This window comes from Myxine glutinosa, chromosome 9 (assembly GCF_964187855.1).
Source record: "Myxine glutinosa chromosome 9, kmMyxGlut1.1, whole genome shotgun sequence".
Classification (NCBI taxonomy): Eukaryota; Metazoa; Chordata; class Myxini; order Myxiniformes; family Myxinidae; genus Myxine; species Myxine glutinosa.
This window is the reverse complement of record NC_136269.1, coordinates 144,725,408-144,746,954: the sequence shown is the minus strand read 5'-3', so window position 1 is coordinate 144,746,954 and position 21,547 is coordinate 144,725,408. Positions and strand designations below refer to the sequence as shown.

The 21,547-nt window shown below is 46.4% G+C and overlaps 1 protein-coding gene across 1 annotated transcript in view; it reads left to right on the top strand.

The window, feature by feature from the left end:
* Positions 1 to 21,547, top strand: part of LOC137434833 (FACT complex subunit SPT16) — a 151,799-nt gene that overhangs the window by 13,144 nt on the left and 117,108 nt on the right. Inside the window, exons 5-10 of the mRNA XM_068127967.2 lie at positions 12,794 to 12,940; positions 13,828 to 13,979; positions 16,116 to 16,288; positions 19,073 to 19,163; positions 19,288 to 19,361; positions 19,471 to 19,583. Of these exons, the coding sequence (XP_067984068.1) occupies positions 12,794 to 12,940; positions 13,828 to 13,979; positions 16,116 to 16,288; positions 19,073 to 19,163; positions 19,288 to 19,361; positions 19,471 to 19,583 (750 nt within the window). The remainder of the gene's footprint in view (positions 1 to 12,793; positions 12,941 to 13,827; positions 13,980 to 16,115; positions 16,289 to 19,072; positions 19,164 to 19,287; positions 19,362 to 19,470; positions 19,584 to 21,547) is intronic.

The following is a 21,547-nucleotide window of genomic DNA, read 5'->3' as shown; positions in this document are numbered from 1 at the left end:
TTTTTTTTTTTTTTTTTTTGTATACAAGATCGAGGCTCGTGAAAGAGCGAACATTAATCACACAGAAAGACAAACAGACACACAAAACAAATAACATCGGGAGCGGTAGACAAGATGGGGAGAGAGGGGGAAGGACACAAACACAACATTTGAGAGCAGGGACCGAGAGACATGGAGACATCGAGAGAACTGTGGGAGGGAGAGGGCTTTGGGGGGGAGGCATGGGAAGGGGGGGGGGGGTGGGAGAGGTATAAAACATATGGACACTGCCAAGACTTCCAGGAAAGAAGTTGGAATTTCAAACAAGGTGGATCTGGGGTGAATTAGTGGGGGTAGAAAAGATCAAGTTTTTGGATGGGGGAAGATAAGAGATGGTGGTGAACAGCTGTTTTGAAGACCTGGAGGGAGGAGTGTGATTGAAGTGAGTGTGGGAGTTTGTTCCAGAGGTGGGAGAAAAGAGGAATGAAAGAGTGAAGGTGAGCAGAGAGCCGAGATTTCGGCAGTTTAACCATCAGAGGGTGGCTGGCAGATCTTGTGCGACCTGTAGGAATATTTGGGGGACAGAGCACAGAGAGAGCTGGGGGAGCAAGGCCGGAGAGGAGTCGGTAGAAGACAGAAAGACCACCTACCTGCCTGCGGTGAGTGAGTGAAAGGCCCTCAGAGATAGCTTCATCGCGGGAGATTCCAATGATTCTGAAAGCTTTGGATTCAACAGCGTGAAGCCGAGCCAGGTGTGAGGCAGGAGCACCAGCCCATAGGGGAGAACAGTATTCCATTGAGCTGCGGATGAAAGCCTTGTATGTGGTGAGGAGCTCAGGTGTGCCTAGGAAGGACTTCGCACGACGGAGGATGCCCAGTCGGCGACTGGCTTTGGAGGCCAGCTTGGAAATGTGGTTTTCCCAAGAAAGATCATGGCAGATGGTGAGACCCAAAAGCTTGAGCGACAGAACTTCTTGGAGAGGATTGTTGAGAAAGTAGATGGGAGGGTTGTCCAGTCGATCTTTTCGGAGAGACATAGTAAGAGTGTGAGATTTGTCAGGATTGAAAGACATGTTCCACATGTTTGACCAGTCTGTGATTTTGTCCAGGTCTTCAGAGAGTGAGGAGGCTGCAGACTGCCGATCTGAGGGAAGAGGAATGGAGCGGCAGAGAGTGGAGTCATCAGCAAAGAGATACAGAGGATTTTCCAGAGAGTCGGAGAGATCATTGATAAAGACCAGAAAAAGCACAGGGCCCAGCACACTGCCTTGGGGAACTCCAGCCTGAATGGGAAGGGGAGATGAGAGAAATCCATTCAGGGCCACACGTTGACTACGACCAGAGAGGAAGTCCGCAAGCCATGCATGGAGATTTCCATGGATACCATAGGAGGAGAGTTTGGTGAGCAGAGCTGGGTGCCAGACCGTATCGAAGGCACGTGATATGTCAAGGGAGACAGCTCTGATTTCCTGTTTGGCATTGAGGACCTCCATCCATTGTTGAGACAGCAGAAGCAGCATGTCCAGAGTAGAGTGACCTGGTCTGAAACCAAATTGATGATCAGAGATCAAGCCATTGGAGAAGAGGAAAGATTTCATATCCGAAGCAATGATGGATTCCATGACTTTGCTGATAATTGGGAGCAGGCTGATTGGTCTGTAGTTGCAAGGATCTGTTTTTGCACCTTTTTTGTGTAAAGCGGTAATGTTTGCTGATTTCCAGGATGCTGGCAGATGACCTTGAGCAAAGGATAGGGTGAAAAGAACAGAGAGAGGGTGAGATAGAGCGGCAGAGCAGGATTTTAGGACCCGTGGGCTGATGCCATCTGGTCCAGTTGCAGAATCAGAGTCGAGGTTTGACAAAAACTCCTCCACCTTGTCAGGAGAGAAGGTCACAGAGTCCAGGAGCAGTTTGGTTCGACTGGGAAAGGTGGGAACAGAGAGAGATGGGTTTGGGACTAAGGATTTTGAGGCAAACACAGAGTTGAGGCATTCGGCTTTGTCACGTGCGATGTCAACTGTGTGGCCATTTGAGGTAAGGGAGGGGATGGAGGGGGAACAAACACCAGAAACGGATTTGACCAGACACCACCAGGATTTGGAGGAAGGAGACAGGTTTGAGAGTTCATTCTTGAGTGAGGAGAGATAGTGCTTCCTGGCACTCCTGAGGGTAGACACACACTTGTTCCGAGCTTGGTGGAAGGAACTGAGATTTCCTTCAGTTGGATTAGCCTTCCAAGAGGCAAAGGCAAGTTGTTTCAGGGCAACTGCCTCACCACAAGATTCAGTGTACCATGGACGGGAGGAAGGGTAAGACAACTGAAGGCGAGATGGGATGAATCTGTGCATGAGAGAGATCAGTTTGCTTTGGAAGAATTCCCAGGAAGAATTGATGTCAGAGGCAGTGGAGATGGGAGACCAATCCAGACGATTGATGGCTGCTTGAAGACCGTCCCAGTCGGCCTGAGTGAAATGCCAGACTCGTCGACGCTGAGGAGGCTCTCTGAGAATGGCCAGAGAGATGTCCACTTTGACAAGCACAAGATCAGAAGAACCGATTGGAGCAGAAGAATAGCAGCAGACATTAGCAGGGAAGTTAGTCATAACCAAGTCTAGAAGAGAAGATACTCCATTGGCTGAGATCCGGGTCGGGAAATTGACAGATTGTGTCAATCCCAGTGAGTCACAGAAGTCCTTTGCTGAGGTGCCATGACTGGTGAGAGAGGAACCCACACCCAACCAGGTGGCATGATGACAATTGAAGTCACCACATATGAGGAAGAGAGAGTTGGGATGAGTGGATAGAAGTTGGTCCATGTTGTCAGACAGTGAAATGTCGATGGAGTCATCACTGTTTGGGGGACGGTACAGAACACACATGAACAAAAGGTGGGAGCGGAGAGGAAGCCGTAGCCAGAGGTACTCCTGGGGGTGAGGAGGAGAGAGGGCAGTGCAAGGAGAGTGAGGAAGAGAGTTTTTGATAAAGATAGCCACCCCACCACCAGGCCGAGGCTCAGGTCTATCATACCGGAGGAGGGAGTAACCAGGAAGAGATATTAAGGAATCAGAGACATCTTGATGGAGGAAAGTCTCTGTTAAGCAGATCAAGTCTGGATTGTCAGAAGCAACCTGTATGGAGAGATCAGTCAGGTTTGAGCGAAGGCCCCGGATGTTTGAGGTCCATACCGTTAATGAAGAGAGAGGGGGAGCATCGGGTACAGGGGAGGGGAGGAGTAGGGTAAGATGAAGGATGAGAGGGGGAGGTAGGGAGAGCAGTTGCTAGTGTGTCAGCGATTGCAGAAGAGTTCCAAGAAAGGGAAGGATGAGGAGGATGAAAGGTTTGAAGGTGAAGGGATGAGGCACAGAGAGGGGTTGTTTGAGGGGGGGCAGAGGAAAGAAGAAGGTTGGGGGGGGTGGAGGTATGAGATAGAAGGGAGACGAAGTGGGGAGGAGGCAGCTTTGAGGAGGAGGAGGGGGGAGGAGGGAGAATTGGAGAGGAATGGTATGGGGGGAGATTTGAATGGGAGGGGTTGGGGGGGAGTTTTGAAGGGGAGGAGTGAGGGGGGAGTTTAGGAGGGGAAGGGCAAGGGGGGAGTTCAGGAGTGGAAGGGCAAGGGGGGAGTTCAGGAGTGGAGGGGTAGGGGGGAGTTTAAGAGTGGCTGGGCAAGGGGGGAGTTTAGGAGTGTAGGTGCAAGGGGAGGGATTTGGATGGGAGGGGCAAGAGGGGAGTTTAGAAAGTGGATGATTAATGAAAGACGAACATTGAAAACAAATTGGGTTTGTTGTGATTTTCAAGTTAGCAATCCGGTTCAGAATGATGGAGGAGGGATGGAATGAATGTGAATTTAGACCATGTAGTGAGGGAGACGTATAAGATATTGAATTTCTTTTTTTTGAGGTGGAATGAGTTGGAGAGGAAATTGAGAAAAGCCTTTTAAATAGGAAGAAAAACAGCGTGTTGTAAAATACCACTGAGTAAAACACTGAAGGGGAAAGGTTATACATATTTAAATAATATTTAAACAGAACCGTGAACAATCTTATGTGCACAAAAATACCAACGGGGGGAGAGCCGAGAGGGACCACCACGAGTCACGTGAAGGGCAAACTTACAGTAAAGACGCGCTTACACATAAAAAGATCACTTCCTTTACCCATCTAACATCTCCCCCCCCACCCCCCCCAAAAAACATCCAGCAACATTCAAATTCCTTCCAAAATGAAAAATTCCCCAGCCTCTCCTGACTCATTTAGCGCTACTGGTCCTGGTGGTCTAAGTGCTCTAACATTTGGATACCGTTAATTTGCCTCCTCTACTGCTATTTATCTGATATTGTTTTTCCATGTCATGAGTCACTCACCTGCATTAAGGGAAAATCACCAATGCTGTTCTGCTTTGTTAAAACTAGCCGAGGACCCGCCCTATGGTCAATCTTGTTCCAAGCATGCAACCCGTTCTTCTGACACATTCCTTTATTTAGGCTGTGTATAGGCAACAGACTGCTGTCTCGATCCTTCCAGAAAAGTAAAATAACCCGGATTACATGTATGAAGGAAAAACATGCGTACTGTTTATGTGCGTATATAATACGTTGCGGTTATGCAGCTCAGATATTTTGCAATTGAACCCCCAAAAACTTGACGGATAATTTGGTGAGCATTCCGGGTATATTCTCCTTATTCCTAGAATTCTTCTTTCTCTATCTGCTACAGATCTTCCTTTCCAATTTTGTCGACGACAGTTTTATGGTCAGGCCAGCCATGCAATGACTAGCAACAACCAAAGCAAATGTTGTTGTAATCAAATATTCTTCAATCAAATATTGTTGCAATGTAAAGGCGTCACTTTGATAGTGTCACCTAACTGACCAAAATATGGAAGAAACCAGATGGTGTCTCAATGCAATCTCTTCGTTTCCATGGTGACAGACAGCTTAGGGACTTCAAAAACATTTAATACTTACATTATTTGCTAACTGGTATCTCCACCCAGGTCATACCATCCTCTTCAACTAAAGTATCAAACAAGCCCGGCTAGGCCGCTGTTAGACTTTCGGTCTTGTTTTTAATTTAGCATTTATATTTTGTTTTTGATTGGTGTTTTGGGGATTGCACATATTCAGTATTCAGGATTGCAAAGCAGATAGTGAAAGAGAGGTGTGATGTGATGGGGGTGAGTTGCTTGAAGGATGAAGTGGGACAAATCGTTGTGGACCCAGATGGAATTAAAGGAAGATGGAAGAGATATATGGAAATACTGTTGAATGCAGAGAATGAATGGGATGGCAACATAGAGAGTAACCCAGTTTTAGGACCGGCAGAGAAGATAACCGAGAAGGAAGTTGAGGAAGCGATAAAAGCAATGAAGAGTAGAAAAGCGGAAAAGCGGGAGGGCCGACGGGAGATGTGGGAGATATGTTGAAGGCAGCGGGAAATTGGGGTGTGAAGAGAATGACAGAGATCTGCAATCTGGTGGTGAAAGAAGGCCGCATTCCAGTGGATTGGGAACTGAGTGCCCTCGTCCCTCTATACAAGGGGAAAGGTGACCCTCTGGACTGTGGCTCGTATCGAGCGATAAAGTTATTGGAGCATGGAATGAAGGTATTGGAAAGGGTGTTGGAGAGGAGGATAAGGAAGAAAGTGAAGATTGACGAAATGCAGTTTGGATTTATGCCAGGAAGAGGAACCACAGACGTGCTTTTTATTGTGGGGCAGTTGCAGGAGAGGTACATGGAGAAGAGGAAGAAGTTGTTTCTTGGGCTTGTTGATCTGGAGAAAGCATTCGATAGGGTTCCACGTGAAGTAGTGACATGGGCATTGAGGAAGTTAGGAGTGGAGGAATGGTTGATCAGAGTAGTGAGGGCAATGTACAAAAGAGCGCGCACAGCTGAAAGGACGAAGGACGGGAACAGTGGTGAGTTTGAGGTGAAGGTGGGAGTGCATCAGGGGTCGGTACTAAGTCCACTACTATTTGTAGCTGTGATGGAAGTGCTGGCTCGGAACGTAAAGGAGGGTTTACCGTGGTAGTTGTTGAATGCAGATGATCTGGTGTTGATTGCAGAAAGTGTGGATGGACTGAAGGAGAAGATGAACAAGTGGAAGGAATGGATGGAGACAAAAGGTCTGAAGGTGAATATCGGAAAGACGAAGGTGATGGCAAGTGGTAAAGCATGTGGTGAGGTGGAAAGAACTGGGAAGTGGCCGTGTGCTGTGTGCAGGAAGTGTGTCGGAGTGAATTCCATTCAATGTACAATGTGCGCTGAGTGGGTTCATCAAAAGGGTAGTGGTTTGAGAGGGTCATTAACCAGTGTGGCAGCTACATTCAAGTGTAAGGTGTGCACAGAGGGAGCTGCAGATGGACGAAATGGTGTGTTGGATCTTGGAGATGGCGTGAAGCTGGGAGGTGAGAAAACATTTTGTTACCTCGGAGACATGCTGAATGGAGAAGGTGGATCAGACTCCGCAACGGTTGCTCGAGTGAGATGTGCATGGAAGAAGTTTCGGGAACTTTTTTTTTCTTTTTTTTTTGTATACTGAATCGAGGCTCGTGAAAGAGCTAACATTTATTTCACAAACAAATCAAACAGACAAACAAAATATATAAAAAGAGGGAGCAGAAGACAAGATGGGGAGAGAAGGGGAAGCGTATAAACACAACATTTGATAGCAGGGTGATGTGTGGGGGGGAGAGGGCTTGGGGGGAGGAGGCATGGGAAGGGGGTGGGGGTGGGAGAAGTATAAAACACAAGGACACCAAGGACTTCCAGGACAGAAGTTGGTATTTCAAAAAAGTGGATTTGGGGTTAAATTAGCGGGGGTAGAAAAGATCAAGGTTTTGGATGGGGGAAGATAAGGGATGGTGGTGAACATCTGTTTTAAAGGCCTGGAGGGTGGAGTGGGATTGAAGAGAGTGAGGGAGTTTGTTCCAGAGGTGGGAGAAAAGAGGAATGAAGGAGTGAAGGTGAGCAGAGAGTCTCGATTTTGGCAGTTTAGCCATAAGAGGGTTGCAGGCAGATCTTGTGCGACCTGCAGGAATATTTGGGGGACAGAGCCCAGAGAGAGCTGGGGGGGGGGGGGGCAAGGCCAGAGAGGAGTCGGTAGAAGACGGAAAGACCACCAACCTGCCTGCGGTGAGTGAGTGAAAGGCCCTTGAAGTTAGCTTCATCGCGGGAGATTCCAATGATTCTGAACGCTTTGGTTTCAACAGCATGAAGACGAGCTAGGTGTAAGGCAGGAGCACCAGCCCAGAGAGGAGAGCAGTATTCCATTGAGGTGCGGATGAAAGCCTTGTATGTGGTGAGGAGCTCAGGTGTGCCAAGGAAGGACTTCGCACGACGGAGGATGCCCAGTCGGCGACTGGCTTTGGAGGCCAGATTTGAAATGTGGTTTTCCCAGGAAAGATCATGGCAGATAGTGAGACCCAAAAGCTTGAGTGACAGAACTTCTTGGAGAGGATTATTCAGAAAGTGGATGGGAGGGTTGTCCAGTCGGTCTTTTCGGTGAGACATTGTAAGAGTGTGAGATTTGTCAGGATTGAAAGACATGTTCCACTTGTTTGCCCAGTCTGTGATTTTGTCCATGTCTGCAGAGAGTGAGGAGGCTACAGACTGCCGATCTGAGGGATGAGGAATGGAGCGGCAGAGAGTAGAGTCATCAGCAAAGAAATAGAGAGGATTTTCAAGAGAGTCAGAGAGATCATTGATGAAGACCAGAAAAAGCACAAGGCCCAGAACACTGCCTTGGGGAACTCCAGCCTGAACAGGAAGAGGAGATGAGAGAAACCCATTCAGGGCCACACGTTGACTACGACTAGAGGGGAAGTCCGCCAGCCATGCGTGGAGATTTCCATGGATACCAAAGGAGGAGAGTTGGGTGAGCAGAGCGGGGTGCCAGACCGTATCGAAGGCACGTGATATGTCAAGGGAGACAGCTCTAATTTCCTGTTTGGCATTGAGGACCTCCATCCATTGTTGAGAAAGCAGAAGCAGCATGTCCAGAGTAGAGTGACCAGGTCAGAAACCAAATTGATGATCAGAGATCAAGCCATTGGAGAAGTGGAAAGATTTCATATCCGAAGCAATGATGGATTCCATGACTTTGCTGATAATTGGGAGAAGGCTGATTGGTCTTTAGTTGCTAGGATCTGTTTTTGCACCTTCTTTGTGCAAAGCGGTGATGTTGGCTGATTTCCAAGCAGATGGCAGATGACCTTGAGCAAAAGAGAGGGTGAAGAGAACAGAGAGAGGGAGTGAAAGAGCGGAAGAACAGGATTTTAGGACCTGTGGGCTGATGCCGTCAGGTCCAGTTGCAGAATCAGAGTCGAGGGTTGACAGAAACTTTTCCACCTTTCAGGAGGAAAGGACACCGAGTCCAGGAGCAGCTGGGTACGACTGGGTACGGTGGGTACAGAGAGGGATGGGTTTGGGACACAAGATTTAGAGGCAAACACAGAGTTGAGGCATTCAGCTTTTTCACATGCGGAGTCAGCCATGTAGCTGTTTGAGGTGAGGGAGGGGATGGAGGGGTAACAAACACCAGAAACAGATTTGACCAGACGCCACCAGGATTTGGAAGAGGGAGACAGATAAGAGAGTTCGGTCTTGAGAACGGAGAGATATTGTTTCCTGGCTCTCCTGAGGGTGGACACACACTTGTTTCGGGCTTTGTGAAAGGAAATGAGATTTCCTTCCGTTGGATTTGCTTTCCAGGAGACGAAAGCAAGTTGTTTCTGGGCAACAGCCTCACCACAAGAATCCGTGTACCATGGACGGGAGGAAGGGTATGACAACTGAAGACGAGATGGGATAAATCTGTGCATGAGAGAGAGCAATTTACTTTGGAAGACTTCCCAGGATGAGTTGATGTCAGAGGCGGTAGAGATGGGAGACCAGTCCAGATGATTTATGGCTGCTTGAAGGCCGTGCCAGTTGGCCTGAGTGAAATGCCAGACTCGTCGAAGCTGAGGAGGCTCTCTGAGAATGGTCAGAGAGATGTCCACTTTAACAAGCACATGATCAGATGAGCCGATTGGAGCAGAAGAAGAGCAGCAGACATTTACAGGGAAGTTAGTCATAACCAAGTCCAGAAGAGAAGATGCTCCGTTGACTCAGATCCGGGTCCGGAAATTGACAGATTGTGTCAGTCCTAGTGAGTCGCAGAAGTCCTTTGCTGAAGAGCCATGGCTGGTGAGAGAGGGACGCACACCCAGCCAACTGGCATGGTGACAATTTAAATCACCACATATGAGGAAGAGAGAGTTGGGATGGGTAGATAGAAGTTGGTCCATATTATCAGACAGTGAGATGTAGATGGAGTCATCCCTGTTTGGTGGACGGTACAACACACATATGAACAAAAGGTGGGAGCAAAGGGGAAGCCGTAGCCAAAGGTATTACTGGGGGTGAGGTGGAGAGAGGGCAGTGCGAGTGAGGAAGAGAGTTTTTTATGAAGATAGCAACCCCACCTCCAGGACGAGGCTCAGGTCTATCATACCGGAGGAGGGAGTAACCTGGGAGAGATACCAAGGAATCAGAGACATCATGAAGGAGGAAAGTTTCTGTTAAGCAGATCACGTCTGGTTTGTCAGAAGCAACCTGTATGGAGAGATCAGTCAAGTTTGAGCGAAGGCCCCGGATGTTTGAGGTCCATACCATTAATGAAGAGGAAGGGGGAGCATCAGATACAGAACAGGGGGGGGGGGGGGGGAGGGGTAGGGTAAGATGTGGAAGAGGAGGAAGTGGTAGGGAGAGCTGTTGAAGGTGTGTCAGAGATTTCAGAATAGCTTGGAGAAAGGGAAGAATGGGGCGGACAAAAGGTTTGATGGTGATTGGGTGAGGCACAGTGAGGTGTTATTTGAGGAGGGGGAAGAGCGAGGCAGAAGGCTGGGGGAGATGAAGGTGAAAGTTGGAAGGGGGAAGAAGCGGGGAGGACGCTTTGAGGAGGAGGGGTGAGAGGGGAGTCTTGGAGGGGAGGAGCAAGGGAGAGTCTCAGAGGGGAGGGGTGTGGGGGGAGTTTAGGAGGGAAGGGGCAAGGGGGGAGATTTTAAAGGGATGGGTGATGGGGAAGATTTGGAGGGGAGGGGCAAGGGGGAAGATTTGAAAGAGATGGGTGATGGGGAAGATTTGGAGGGGAGGGGCAAGGGGGTATATTTGGAGGAGAGGGGTGATGGGGAAGTTTTGGAGGGGAGGGGTGATGGGGAAGAGTTGGAGGGAAGGGGTGATGGGGAAGATTTGGAGGGGAGGGGTAAGGGGGAAGATTTGAAAGGGATGGGTGATGGGGAAGATTTGGAGGGGAGGGGCAAGGGGGAATATTTGAAAGAGATTGGTGATGGGGAAGATTTGTAGGGGAGGGGCAAGGGGGTAGATTTGGAGGGGAGGGGTGATGGGGAAGTTTTGGAGGGGAGGGGTGATGGGGAAGTTTTGGAGGGAAGGGGTGATGGGGAAGATTTGGAGGGGAGGGGTGAGATTGGATTTTGAAAAGTGTACGATTAATGGGAAACGAACATTTTTTGCAAAATGAGTTTCTTGTGACCTTCGAGTCAAAAATACGTTTGAGGACGCTGAAGGAGGGGTGGATTGCAGGAGAGTTTCGGCAATGTAGAAAAGAGGAACTGTGAGAGATGGAATTTTTTTTTGGAATGAATAGATTTGGTGAGCAAGTCGAAAGCATCCTTTTATAGAAGAAGAAAAAGGTGTTATAATATACGACAGAATACAGTTCTTCAGGGGAAAGTTTAAACGTTTTTAAATTGAGCAGTGAAAACTATCTGGGGAAATGGAAAATGGAAATGGGGGTGAAACACGTGATCGAAGAACGAACGAAGAAATAAGAACAACGGATAAACGAATAAGAACAGAGAAGGAAATATATATATATTTTTTTTGAGTTGAGATTTTAAACAAGGAAGTATGGGGTGAAAGACTGGGACAAAAACAGAAAACGAAAGTCATTGCAGCGCAATCGATGGACCGCTGAGAGAAAAACAAAGCCTCAAGGTCGGACACGGTAGCCTACTACTACTAGGCCTCAAAATACGCCACACGAATTAACCGACGATTTTGTATACATGTATGAAAAATTAACACCGAGAATCTTACCAAAGACACACTTTGGTACACACACCGAAAAATAGATGCAGTTTCGACAAAAGCACAATTGTGAAAAATTACTTAACTTCGAAAGCGTGAGCGCATGGGCAGCTTCGAAAAGACGTGACCTCCCTGAGTGGCGTGCTGACGAGGAGGGGAGTGTCATGAAGCTGAAGGGAAAGGTGTATGCTGCATGTGTGAGAAGTGTTTTGATTTATGGGAGCGAGACATGGGTAATGAACGTAGAGCAGCAACGAAGGCTGGAAAGGGTGGAAATGCGAATGCTTCGGTGGATATGTGGAGTATCGTTGAGAGAGAGGAAGACAAATGATGAATTGCGAAAAATGATGGGAATAAAGCCTTTGATGGATGCTGTGAAGAGAAACAGGTTGAGATGGTTTGGTCATGTGTTGAGGAAGGATGAAAGTGACTGGTTGAGAAGAGTGATGGAAATGAATGTAGAAGGAAGTAGAGGACGGGGAAGACCGAGAAAGACTCGGCTAAAGATGGTGGAAGAAGAAATGCGGGCAAGGGGGTTAACAAGGGGAGATGCAGAAAATAGGGCAAAATGGAGAAGATTGTCATTGGGACCGCAAGGCTAACCCCCGCTCGAGGAGGGAAAATGGTCTTAAAATGCCTGTTGTTGTTGTTGTATTGGTGTTTTGGGGAACGGTGTGATTTTTGATTGTACATTAATATTAGTCTTTGCATACAAGGAGTTATGTGTCCATTTTGCTGAGGATATTTTGAAGAAACCAATGAATTGTTTAATGTACCTGGAGGTTGAAAAAAATATTCAAGTAATCTGTTCCCCGTAAGACTAACCGCCCCTCCACCCTCCCTAACGAGACTAACCGCCCCTCCACCCTCCCTACCGAGACTAACCGCCCCTCCACCCTCCCTACCGAGACTAACCACCCCTCCACCCTCCCTTCCTCGACTAACCGCCCCTCCACCCTCCCTTACTCAACTAACCGCTCCTCCACCCTCCCTACCTAGACTAACCGCCCCTCCACCCTCCCTTCCTCGACTAACCGCTCCTCCACCCTCCCTACCGAGACTAACCGCCCCTCCACCCTCCCTACCTAGACTAAGTGGTCCTCCATTCTCCCTACCGAGACTAATCTCCCCTCCACCCTCCCTACCGAAACTAACCGCCCCTCCACCCTCCCTTCCTAGACCAACTGCCCCTCCATCCTCCCTTTCTCGACTAACCGCCCCCCACCCTCTCTACCTCGACTAACCACCCCTCCATCCTCCCTACCTAGACTAACCGCTCCTCCGTACCTGGACTAACCGCCCCTCCACCCTCCCTAACTCGACTAACCGCCTCTCCATCCTCCTCTCTACCTCGACTAACCGCCGCTCCACCCTCCCTAACTCGACTAACCGCTCCTCACCCTCCCTACCTCGACTAACTGCCCCTCCATCTTCCCGACCTCGACTAACCGCCCCTCCATCCTCCCTAACTCGACTAACCACCCCTCACCCTCCCTACCTCGACTAACCGCCCCTTCCATCTTCCCGACCTCGACTAACCGCCCCCTCCACCCTCTCTACCTCTGCCCATCCCAAACATATATTTGGCTTTTCTCTTCTTTTTGACCAAATAGGCAGTATCATAACTGGTGGGTAAAGGATACTCAGATGTAGATCCTGTACGTTACTAATATGTTAGATAGGAATGATGTGATTCCACTTTCTCTCAACCTTCGTACCCATTCCCAGGTGGACATCAGTGCAGCCGTAGCTTACACCATTGCTGTGAAAGAGGAGAGTGAGACCACCTTGATGAAGCGTGCCTCTGCCATAACCAGCGAGCTCTTTAACAAGTTCTATAAGGAGCGAGTGATGGAGATTGTCGATGCGGATGAGGCAAGTTTTATTATTATTTATTTATTTATTTTTGTGCAAAGTCAAGACTCGTGGAAAGTCTGAATTGAATGTGCAGTTTTATCCAACAATTGAGGAAATTACGAGCAATGGTGGTAGGTGCATATGAAGCCTGCCCATGTTGGTTGACATTCAACATTAGGACAGGAATTCTTGATTGTATAACAACTATAACATGTACCATGATCTAATGGAGAGCTAAATTGTTTTTTATTAGTTAATGTGTGTTTGCTGAAACAAACAACTGATCATGCACCACACCACCCTCTTCAATCCCACTCCTCCCTCCAGGTCTTTAAAACAGCTTTTCACCACCATCTCTTGTCTTCTCCCATCCATAACCTTGATCTCTTCTACCCCCGTTAATTCACCCCAGATCCACTTTTTTTGAAATACCGACTTCTTTCCTGGAAGTTGTAGCAGTGTCCATGTGTTTTATACCTCTCCAACCCCCCCCCCCTCCTCCTGCCTTCCCATGCCTTCTCCCCTCATAAGCACTCTCCCTCCCACAGATCTTCCGATGTCCCTGTTCTCTGCTGTTGTAGCTTCTGGGCAAGGGAAGGCTGCTGCTGTGCTTCCCTCTCTCTCCCATCTTGTCTCCCGCTCCCTTTATTGTATGTTTTGTGTGTTAGTTTTTTTTTTTGTGATTGATGTTAGCTCTTACACGAGCCTCGATCTTGTATACAAAAAAAAAAAAAAACGTGGGTATTTGCGATGGCGTGCCATCCACTTCTCTCTAGTTTGTGTTCATTCAGTTATCTTTGAGGAAGTCGTTGTACTGTTATGAATGTTAGAAAATTGTGAATCCACATATTCAGTGTTGTTAAAGACCAATTTCATTTTGTGATGGGTCTTGTTATTTCTTGCAGAAAGTTCGGCACATCAAATTGGCAGAAAGCGTTGAGAAAGCCATAGAGGACAAAAAGTACTTGGTGGGCTCCGACCCATCGTCCGTGGAGATGTGTTATCCTCCGATCATCCAGAGTGGCGGAAACTATAATCTCAAGTTCAGTGTCGTAAGGTGAGAGGAGGGTTTTCCAATAACTATTAAAGGGAAGTGAAACACCAAAATGATTGGTGTCGTTTAACTGACGAGTCTATCAGTGATACATTGTCAGTAATTTATGGTAAAGTTGTCGTCATGATACATCGTCGTCCGTCGGTCTGTAAACACTTGCAACTTCTTCTCCAAAACCGCTGATTGGATTGTGACCAAATTTGGTACAAATGAAATTTGTTGTGTTGCAACTCAAGTTTGTTCACGGCATGGAAAAAAAAATCGGAGTCTAAGGGGGTCTACTGGGGGTCAAAGTGGATCCAGATTTGACCCCCCCCCCCCCCCCCCCTCAAAAAAGGAATTTGCTTTTTCCTCTGAAACTGCACACACTATTTTGATGAAACTTCACCACAGCCTTCATCACCTGTGATGTACCAATGTTTGTTCATGGCATTAGAAAAATTGGGGTCTGAGGAGGTATATGGGGTGGAGGGTGGGGTAGGGGGAAGGGTTGGGGTTGCCCCCCAAAGTAGGTATTTTTTTTGTTTATTAGTTTAAAGTCTTTAATTACGTTAGTATGATTGCACATGCTGCACTGTCTCCTAGCAAGCATTGAAATTGGTCAAAATACTGTGATACTGTTTAAAATACCTTTAGTCAGTGTAGTATACTGCTTTATTCTACCAGGTGAGCACCCAGGGGTATTGCCCCTATGTTTTTTAACCTGTTTTGCAATTTGAAGTTGCTTTGATGTGTAGATTACGTGTTCGCACAGGCCACATAAACAGGAAACCCAACATTGTTGACCCAAACCTGCAAGTTTGTGCACATTTTATTAATGTTTTTTAGTATAATGAGATTCTCCCGGTGTGTACCCAATTTAGAATAGGTACACCGTATCCCTGCGCATCGTAAGAGGTGACTAAGAGGGTTGGTGTCAGGAAGGGCTTCCGGCCATAAAACATTGCCTCAAACAGGTAACCATGATTGTCATGGGGCGCACATTGCTAACCCCCGCTCTAGCAGGGAAAAATGGCATTAAAACGATCATTCATTCATTTATTCAGTATAATGAGAGAGGTTCATTGGAGAACAATGCACAAGAGGGTAAAAGTGCAATCGACTGGGAATGGGGCAGTGTGGTCACAAGGAAATGATTGACTGTTTGAAGTCCTGGAGGGAAGAGTGGCAAAGAATAGCCTTGAGAAGACAGTCACATAAACTGGAGAAAAGATCGGTTATGTGTGGAAAGCCTGGATTTTTGGGAGTTTAACCAGGGAAGGGGTTACGGGCAGAAAATGTGTGTCCTGGAGTTGCTGTGGAGGGTCAGAGGCCTGTGAGAGCAGTGGGAACTAGAGCTGAGGAAACAATCCTTGAAACAATGATATGAGAACTACAAAACTACACAAATTGGTCCATGAAACATGATCACGACTCCGAATGGAGCTGAATTCTTCATGTCCGGGGAGCCGGGAGGACTCAGTTCCACCTTCTGAAACAACCAAGAGCATAATCCATTGAGCTCTGCTTAAAGGTCTTGTAGGCCGAGTATATTGGATTTTTCAAGGAATGACAAGAAAGCACGTTGAGAAAGCAAGTCTGTCTGTAATCGGCTCCGTCCATCATGCTTTCTTCTGAACGGTTGTGCAGAAATTCACCAAACTGGGTCGTTATGATCACCGCATGGCCAGAAGGCATGACAGCACTGCCCTTTTCTGAGGATAGACACATTTGTTGCAGACTTTGTGCTTTGTTGCATTGTTTACTCTCATCAGATGCTGAAGAGATGATAGACCACCCCATCATTGATGGGGTAGATCATTGACTTTGCCACACAGCTTGGGTGAATAGCCATATTTTTCGGCACTAAGTCAGGTCTTTCAAAAACGACCAATAAAATGGAGACATTGAAAAGAATGCAGTTAGAGGAGCCATGTTGAGTAGAAGGGGATGGTAGAGAAGTTTGTGACTACCAGATGCATTAAAAAGGACACGACATGTGAGATACTGGTTTGGAAGTTTGTCTTATTGAGGCCTGCCGCCTCCCAAAAGGCCTGTTATGTCTCTGATAGAAAGTAATGAAGCAAGGTGAGCTCATTGATTTATGATGGAAAATACAATCACAAGTTACTTTGTCATCGTGCGTCTTGTTCATCACAGTGATAAGAACTACATGCACTTCGGGACGATTACCAGTGCGATGGGCGTGCGTTACAAGTCGTATTGCTCCAATGTGGTGCGAACGCTCATGGTGGATCCAAGCCAGGCCATGCAGGACAACTACGGCATGTTGTTGCAGCTGCAAGATGAGCTTGTGAAAGAGCTAAAGCATGGTAAGAGATGGTCAGGAAATGTATTCTGGTTTGTCGCCGTTGTCAGCTGAATGCTTGTGTTTCATCCGAATCGGTCGATAACTTTTAGAAATATCCTCGTACAGACAGACAGACAGACAGACAGACAGACCAACAGACATACAGACAGGTTAAAAGAAAACCTCCATCCACATTTGGTGGGGGACGTTAGAAAAGGTAACTGTATCTGAAATTTATCAGAATTGCAAATCCAAATGCAATCCAAAAGGTACCAAACATTCCATTCAAACGACAGCCTCACACATCCCCTACACATTCAAACTACAACCTCACACACCCCCTACACATTCAAACTACAACCTCACACATCCCCTACACATTCAAACTACAACCTCACACATCCCCTACACATTCAAACTACAACCTCACACATCCCCTACACATTAAAACTACAACCTCACATATCCCCATACACATTCAAACTACAACCTCACACATCCCCTACACATTAAAACTACAACCTCACACATCCCCTACACATTCAATCTACAACCTCACATATCCCCATACACATTCAAACTACAACCTCACACATCCCCATACACATTCAAACTACAACCTCACACATCCCCTACACATTAAAACTACAACCTCACACATCCCCTACACATTCAATCTACAACCTCACATATCCCCATACACATTCAAACTACAACCTCACACATCCCCTACACATTCAAACTACAACCTCACACATACCTACACATTCAAACTACAACCTCACACATCCTTTACATGTTCAAACTACAACCTCACACACCCCCTACACATTCAAACTACAACCTCACACATCCCCTACACATCCAATCTACAACCTCACACATGCCCTACACATTCAAACTACAACCTCACACATCCCCTACACATTCAAACTACAACCTCACACATCCCCTACACATTCAATCTACAACCTCACACATCCCCTACACATTAAAACTACAACCTCACACATCCCCTACACATTCAATCTACAACCTCACATATCCCCTACACATTCAATCTACAACCTCACACATCCTTTACACGTTCAAACTACAACCTCACACACCCCTATACATTCAATCTACAACCTCACACATCCCCTACACATTCAAACTACAACCTCACACATACCTACACATTCAAACTACAACCTCACACATCCTTTACACGTTCAAACTACAACCTCACACATCCCCTACATATTCAAACTACAACCTCACACATCACCTACACATTCAAACTACAACCTCACACATCCTTTACACGTTCAAACTACAACCTCACACATCCCCTACATATTCAAACTACAACCTCACACATCACCTACACATTCAAACTACAACCTCACACATCCCCTACACATTCAAACTACAACCTCACACATCACCTACACATTCAAACTACCACCAATTATTTTTGAGGTCATCATAGGCCAGCAACTTATTTTATGGATTTCGCAAGTATTCTGCTGTGCACGACATATTTCTTGTTATTTGCAAAATTGAAGATTTTTCAAGTATATTGGTCGGTTGCGTTTGTTATGCTGTCTGTTTGTCTCCGGCCTTCAGGTCAAAATTCTAAAGCGATCGTCATGAAACTTCACCAAGTTGTGGAGGTCGTTACAATTGAGAAGCCAATTTATTTTGAGGTCAAAGGTCAAAGGTCCTCTGGAGGTCATATTTCTAAAATCGCCATTTTTAATCCGATTGACTTGAAAATTTAACAGCATTTGCACATTGTCACTAAATTGGGAAACCAACTATTTTTTCGGTCAAAAGGTCAAACATGAACTCAAGGTCAAACTTTCAAAATCATCACTTTTTATCTGAAAAATCATCAGTTTTCATCTGATTGACTTGAGCATGTAACATCATTTGCATAGTACCTCACTGCATTGGGAAACCAACCTATTTTTAGGGTCAAAAGGTCAAAGGTCAACTCTAGGCCAAACTCTTAAAATCATCAATTTTAATCTAAACGTTGTCACTTTTCATCCTATTGACCCGAGCTTTGATCAAGATCATCAATTTTAATCTTGATGAAATGGTCATTTTGCTGGATCAATTGCAACCTTTTTTTCAGGGGATGTGGAAGGGGGGAGTGGATTTTACAAGTATCTTGCTCTGCATGACGTCTACTTTGTTTGTTTGTTTGTTTGTTTGTTTGTTTTTTTGCTTGTCTGTCTGTGAACAAGATATCTCAAAAAGTTGTGGACGGATTCGGATGAAATTTGGCAGGGAGGTCGTGTATGTGACGAGGACAAATGTTTCGATTTTGGTGAAGATCCGGATTCGGATCCGGCTAGTAGAATTTTTTAAGTGATTCTTCACCGTTGAGTGATATGCCAACCAGGCGGAGGTATGCTCTCTACTGAGTGCCGTTCTAGTTTCACATGAGTTATCCATGGTATTAAGAATGTAACAAAAATGTATCGATGCCGTGTCTGAGGAAACTATTATACAAGTGTACGGGGTTATTTGTTTGAAAAGTAACAGCTTGTTTTTTTATATTTAAATAACACTTGTTTGGTATCTGTGTGAAATTAGCCTTCAGTTAGTTGTGTCCGTCTCTGCTCCAAAAAATCATCTGGTTCTTGGGTCCTTTACCAAAACCTTGTCTGTTTGAAGTTTATTTTTTATTTTGTTCCAAGGACAGATACTAACACTGGTCATCAGCATGTTTGTGCTATCTCTGCGTTATTTCATCGACTCTGCATTCACTTGACTGGTTCTTTCACTTCATACTCGATGCTCTTATTTTTAGGTGCAAAGCTGTGTGACGTTTACCAAGCTGTACTGAACCAACTCAACAAAACAAAGCCTGAACTGTCTGACAAGATAACCAAAAACCTCGGGTCAATTCCACTTCCCTGCACCCTTGCATTCAACAGCATCGTTACGGCTTCTACTTTGGACACTTGCTATGCATTCTGGGATTTTTTGTTGCACTTGTTCCTAACTGAGTTGTTGCATCTACAGATTTGCGATGGGGATTGAGTTCCGCGAAGGTTCTTTGGTGATTAATGCTAAAAACCAGTGCAAGGCAAAGAAAGGTATGGTAATTGTATCGCCGTGTTCAAACGTGCAACTAGTTTGTGCGTTTCGATGCACGAGCACCACGGCCCACGGATCAAAAATGTTTCTCCACCTCGTGTTTTCCAGGGATGGTTTTTAGCATCAACATCGGCCTGTCGGACCTGGAGAACGCAGACGGGAAAACTCCGCAGTCAAAGAAATATGCACTCTTTCTTGGTGACACCGTGTTGGTTAACGAGGCAATGCGTTTTCTATTGATTTTCCTTCACTAGTCAGATCACAACGGTTCTTTTATTGGTCCATTCAGATGTTACATTCTTCTGCGTTGTGTTTCCTTCATCATGCATGTGATGGAATGTCACTTATCTGTGGACCCTGGCAGGATGCATGTCAATGTACGATTAATTATTTTGGGTACTCTTACGGCACTGAAGCTTCCCGGAAATTCCACATAAACGTTGCAGCGATCATGCGCAGATTAAATACACTGACTTCTGCTTTCGACTGTGCACGTCGTCGCGATTTACAAGTTATCGTAAGGAGATTTTTGTTTGAAGTTTTTTTCCCTCTTTATATTACACCTCGAAGCCTGCTTTATCTGTGCACCTGCAGGTTTTCCTTGTTCACCTGCTGGTCTTCATTGTTCACTTGCTGGTCATCCTTGTTTACCTGTTGGTTCCCCTTCTTCACCTGCCAGTCTTCCTTGTTCACCTGCTTGTCTTCCTTCCTTGTTCACCTGCTGGTCTTCCTTGTTCACTTGTGCATTTTCCTTGTTAACCTGCCTGTTTCCTGTGCTAACCCATGCGTTTCCCCGTGTCTTTCTCTTGTTTACATGCGTATTTCCAGTGTTAAGCTACGTGTTTCCCGTATTATCCCATGCCTTACCTGTGTTGTACTGCCGGTTTCCCGTGTTGTACTGCCAGTTTCCCATGTTATCCTGTGGGTTTTCTGTGTTATCCTGTGCATTTCCTGTGTTAACCTGTATGTTAACCGTGTTAATCCGCACGTTTCCAGTGTTATCCTTCCGGTTTCCAGCATTGTCATATGTGTTTCCCGTGTCAACCCATGCATTTCCCGTGTGAAGCCATGCTTTTTCCCTGTCATCTGTGCCACCATATCTCACCTCGTTCTCCAACCCTGTGTCTGTGCCACCATATCTCACCTCGTTCTCCAACCCTGTCTGTGCCACCATATCTCACCTCGTTCTCCATCCCCATATCTGTGCCACCATATCTCACCTCGTTCTCCATCCCCATGTCTGTGCCACCATATCTCACCTCGTTCTTCATCCCCATATCTGTGCCACCATATCTCACCATCGTCCTTCATCCCTGTCGACAACACATTTCCCATGTCAACTCGCATGTTCCCCTTGTCAACCCGTGCATTTTCCATGTTGACCAACACGTTTCCTGTGTTAACCCATGTGTTTCCTCGAGGTTGATCGCGTTTTGAATGTGCTGCGTGCACCCTCGGACGATCACAATTCCCGACATGAAGTATTCCTCCCGATGAACCGATGGAGGGTGGGGGAAAGGCAGTGGAAGGGGAAAGTCTTCAACAAAATAGGGCGGGTGGAAACAAACATTGCCTGGGATGGGGTGCGGAAGGGCCGGGGTAAGGGAAAACTCTTCGACAAATGAAACGGGTGTTGGAAATAAAGCAAGATAAAACGAATTATGGGTCACACACCCAATATACTCAGTGTGTGCGGCGGCACCGAGCAGGTGGAATGCATGCTGCAAAGAATGTAGCCTGCACCTCTCATGAGAAGAAAGACCAACTCACAAGGGGACAGAGATTTGCACAAAGCCAAGAGGCTGTGGATGTGCTACCTGTCTCAAAAACGAAGCTGAAAAAAAAGGAACCTTAAAAAAGAATGTTGGAGCATAGAGGAGAAGGAGGCCATTCACTACTGTAAAGTCTATTCAAGACATGAACATTGTGGGATGGCTGTTAGAGGAGCTAGATTCATAGATTAGCTGAAGAAGACCAGATTGTCCACCAGAGCAGAGATGGTGCCATCCAACAAATTCGAAAGAGTTGTGTCAACGGCACCTAAATTCCTAAATATAAATAAAATAAAAGAGATTGCAGTGAAGGCCACAACGCAAGCAGAAGAAGATATGAGAATGATGGGAGCCGAGTGTTCACCAGGGGGTGGACAAAGGGATGGTGGAAAAGAGGCCACAATGGATTATAG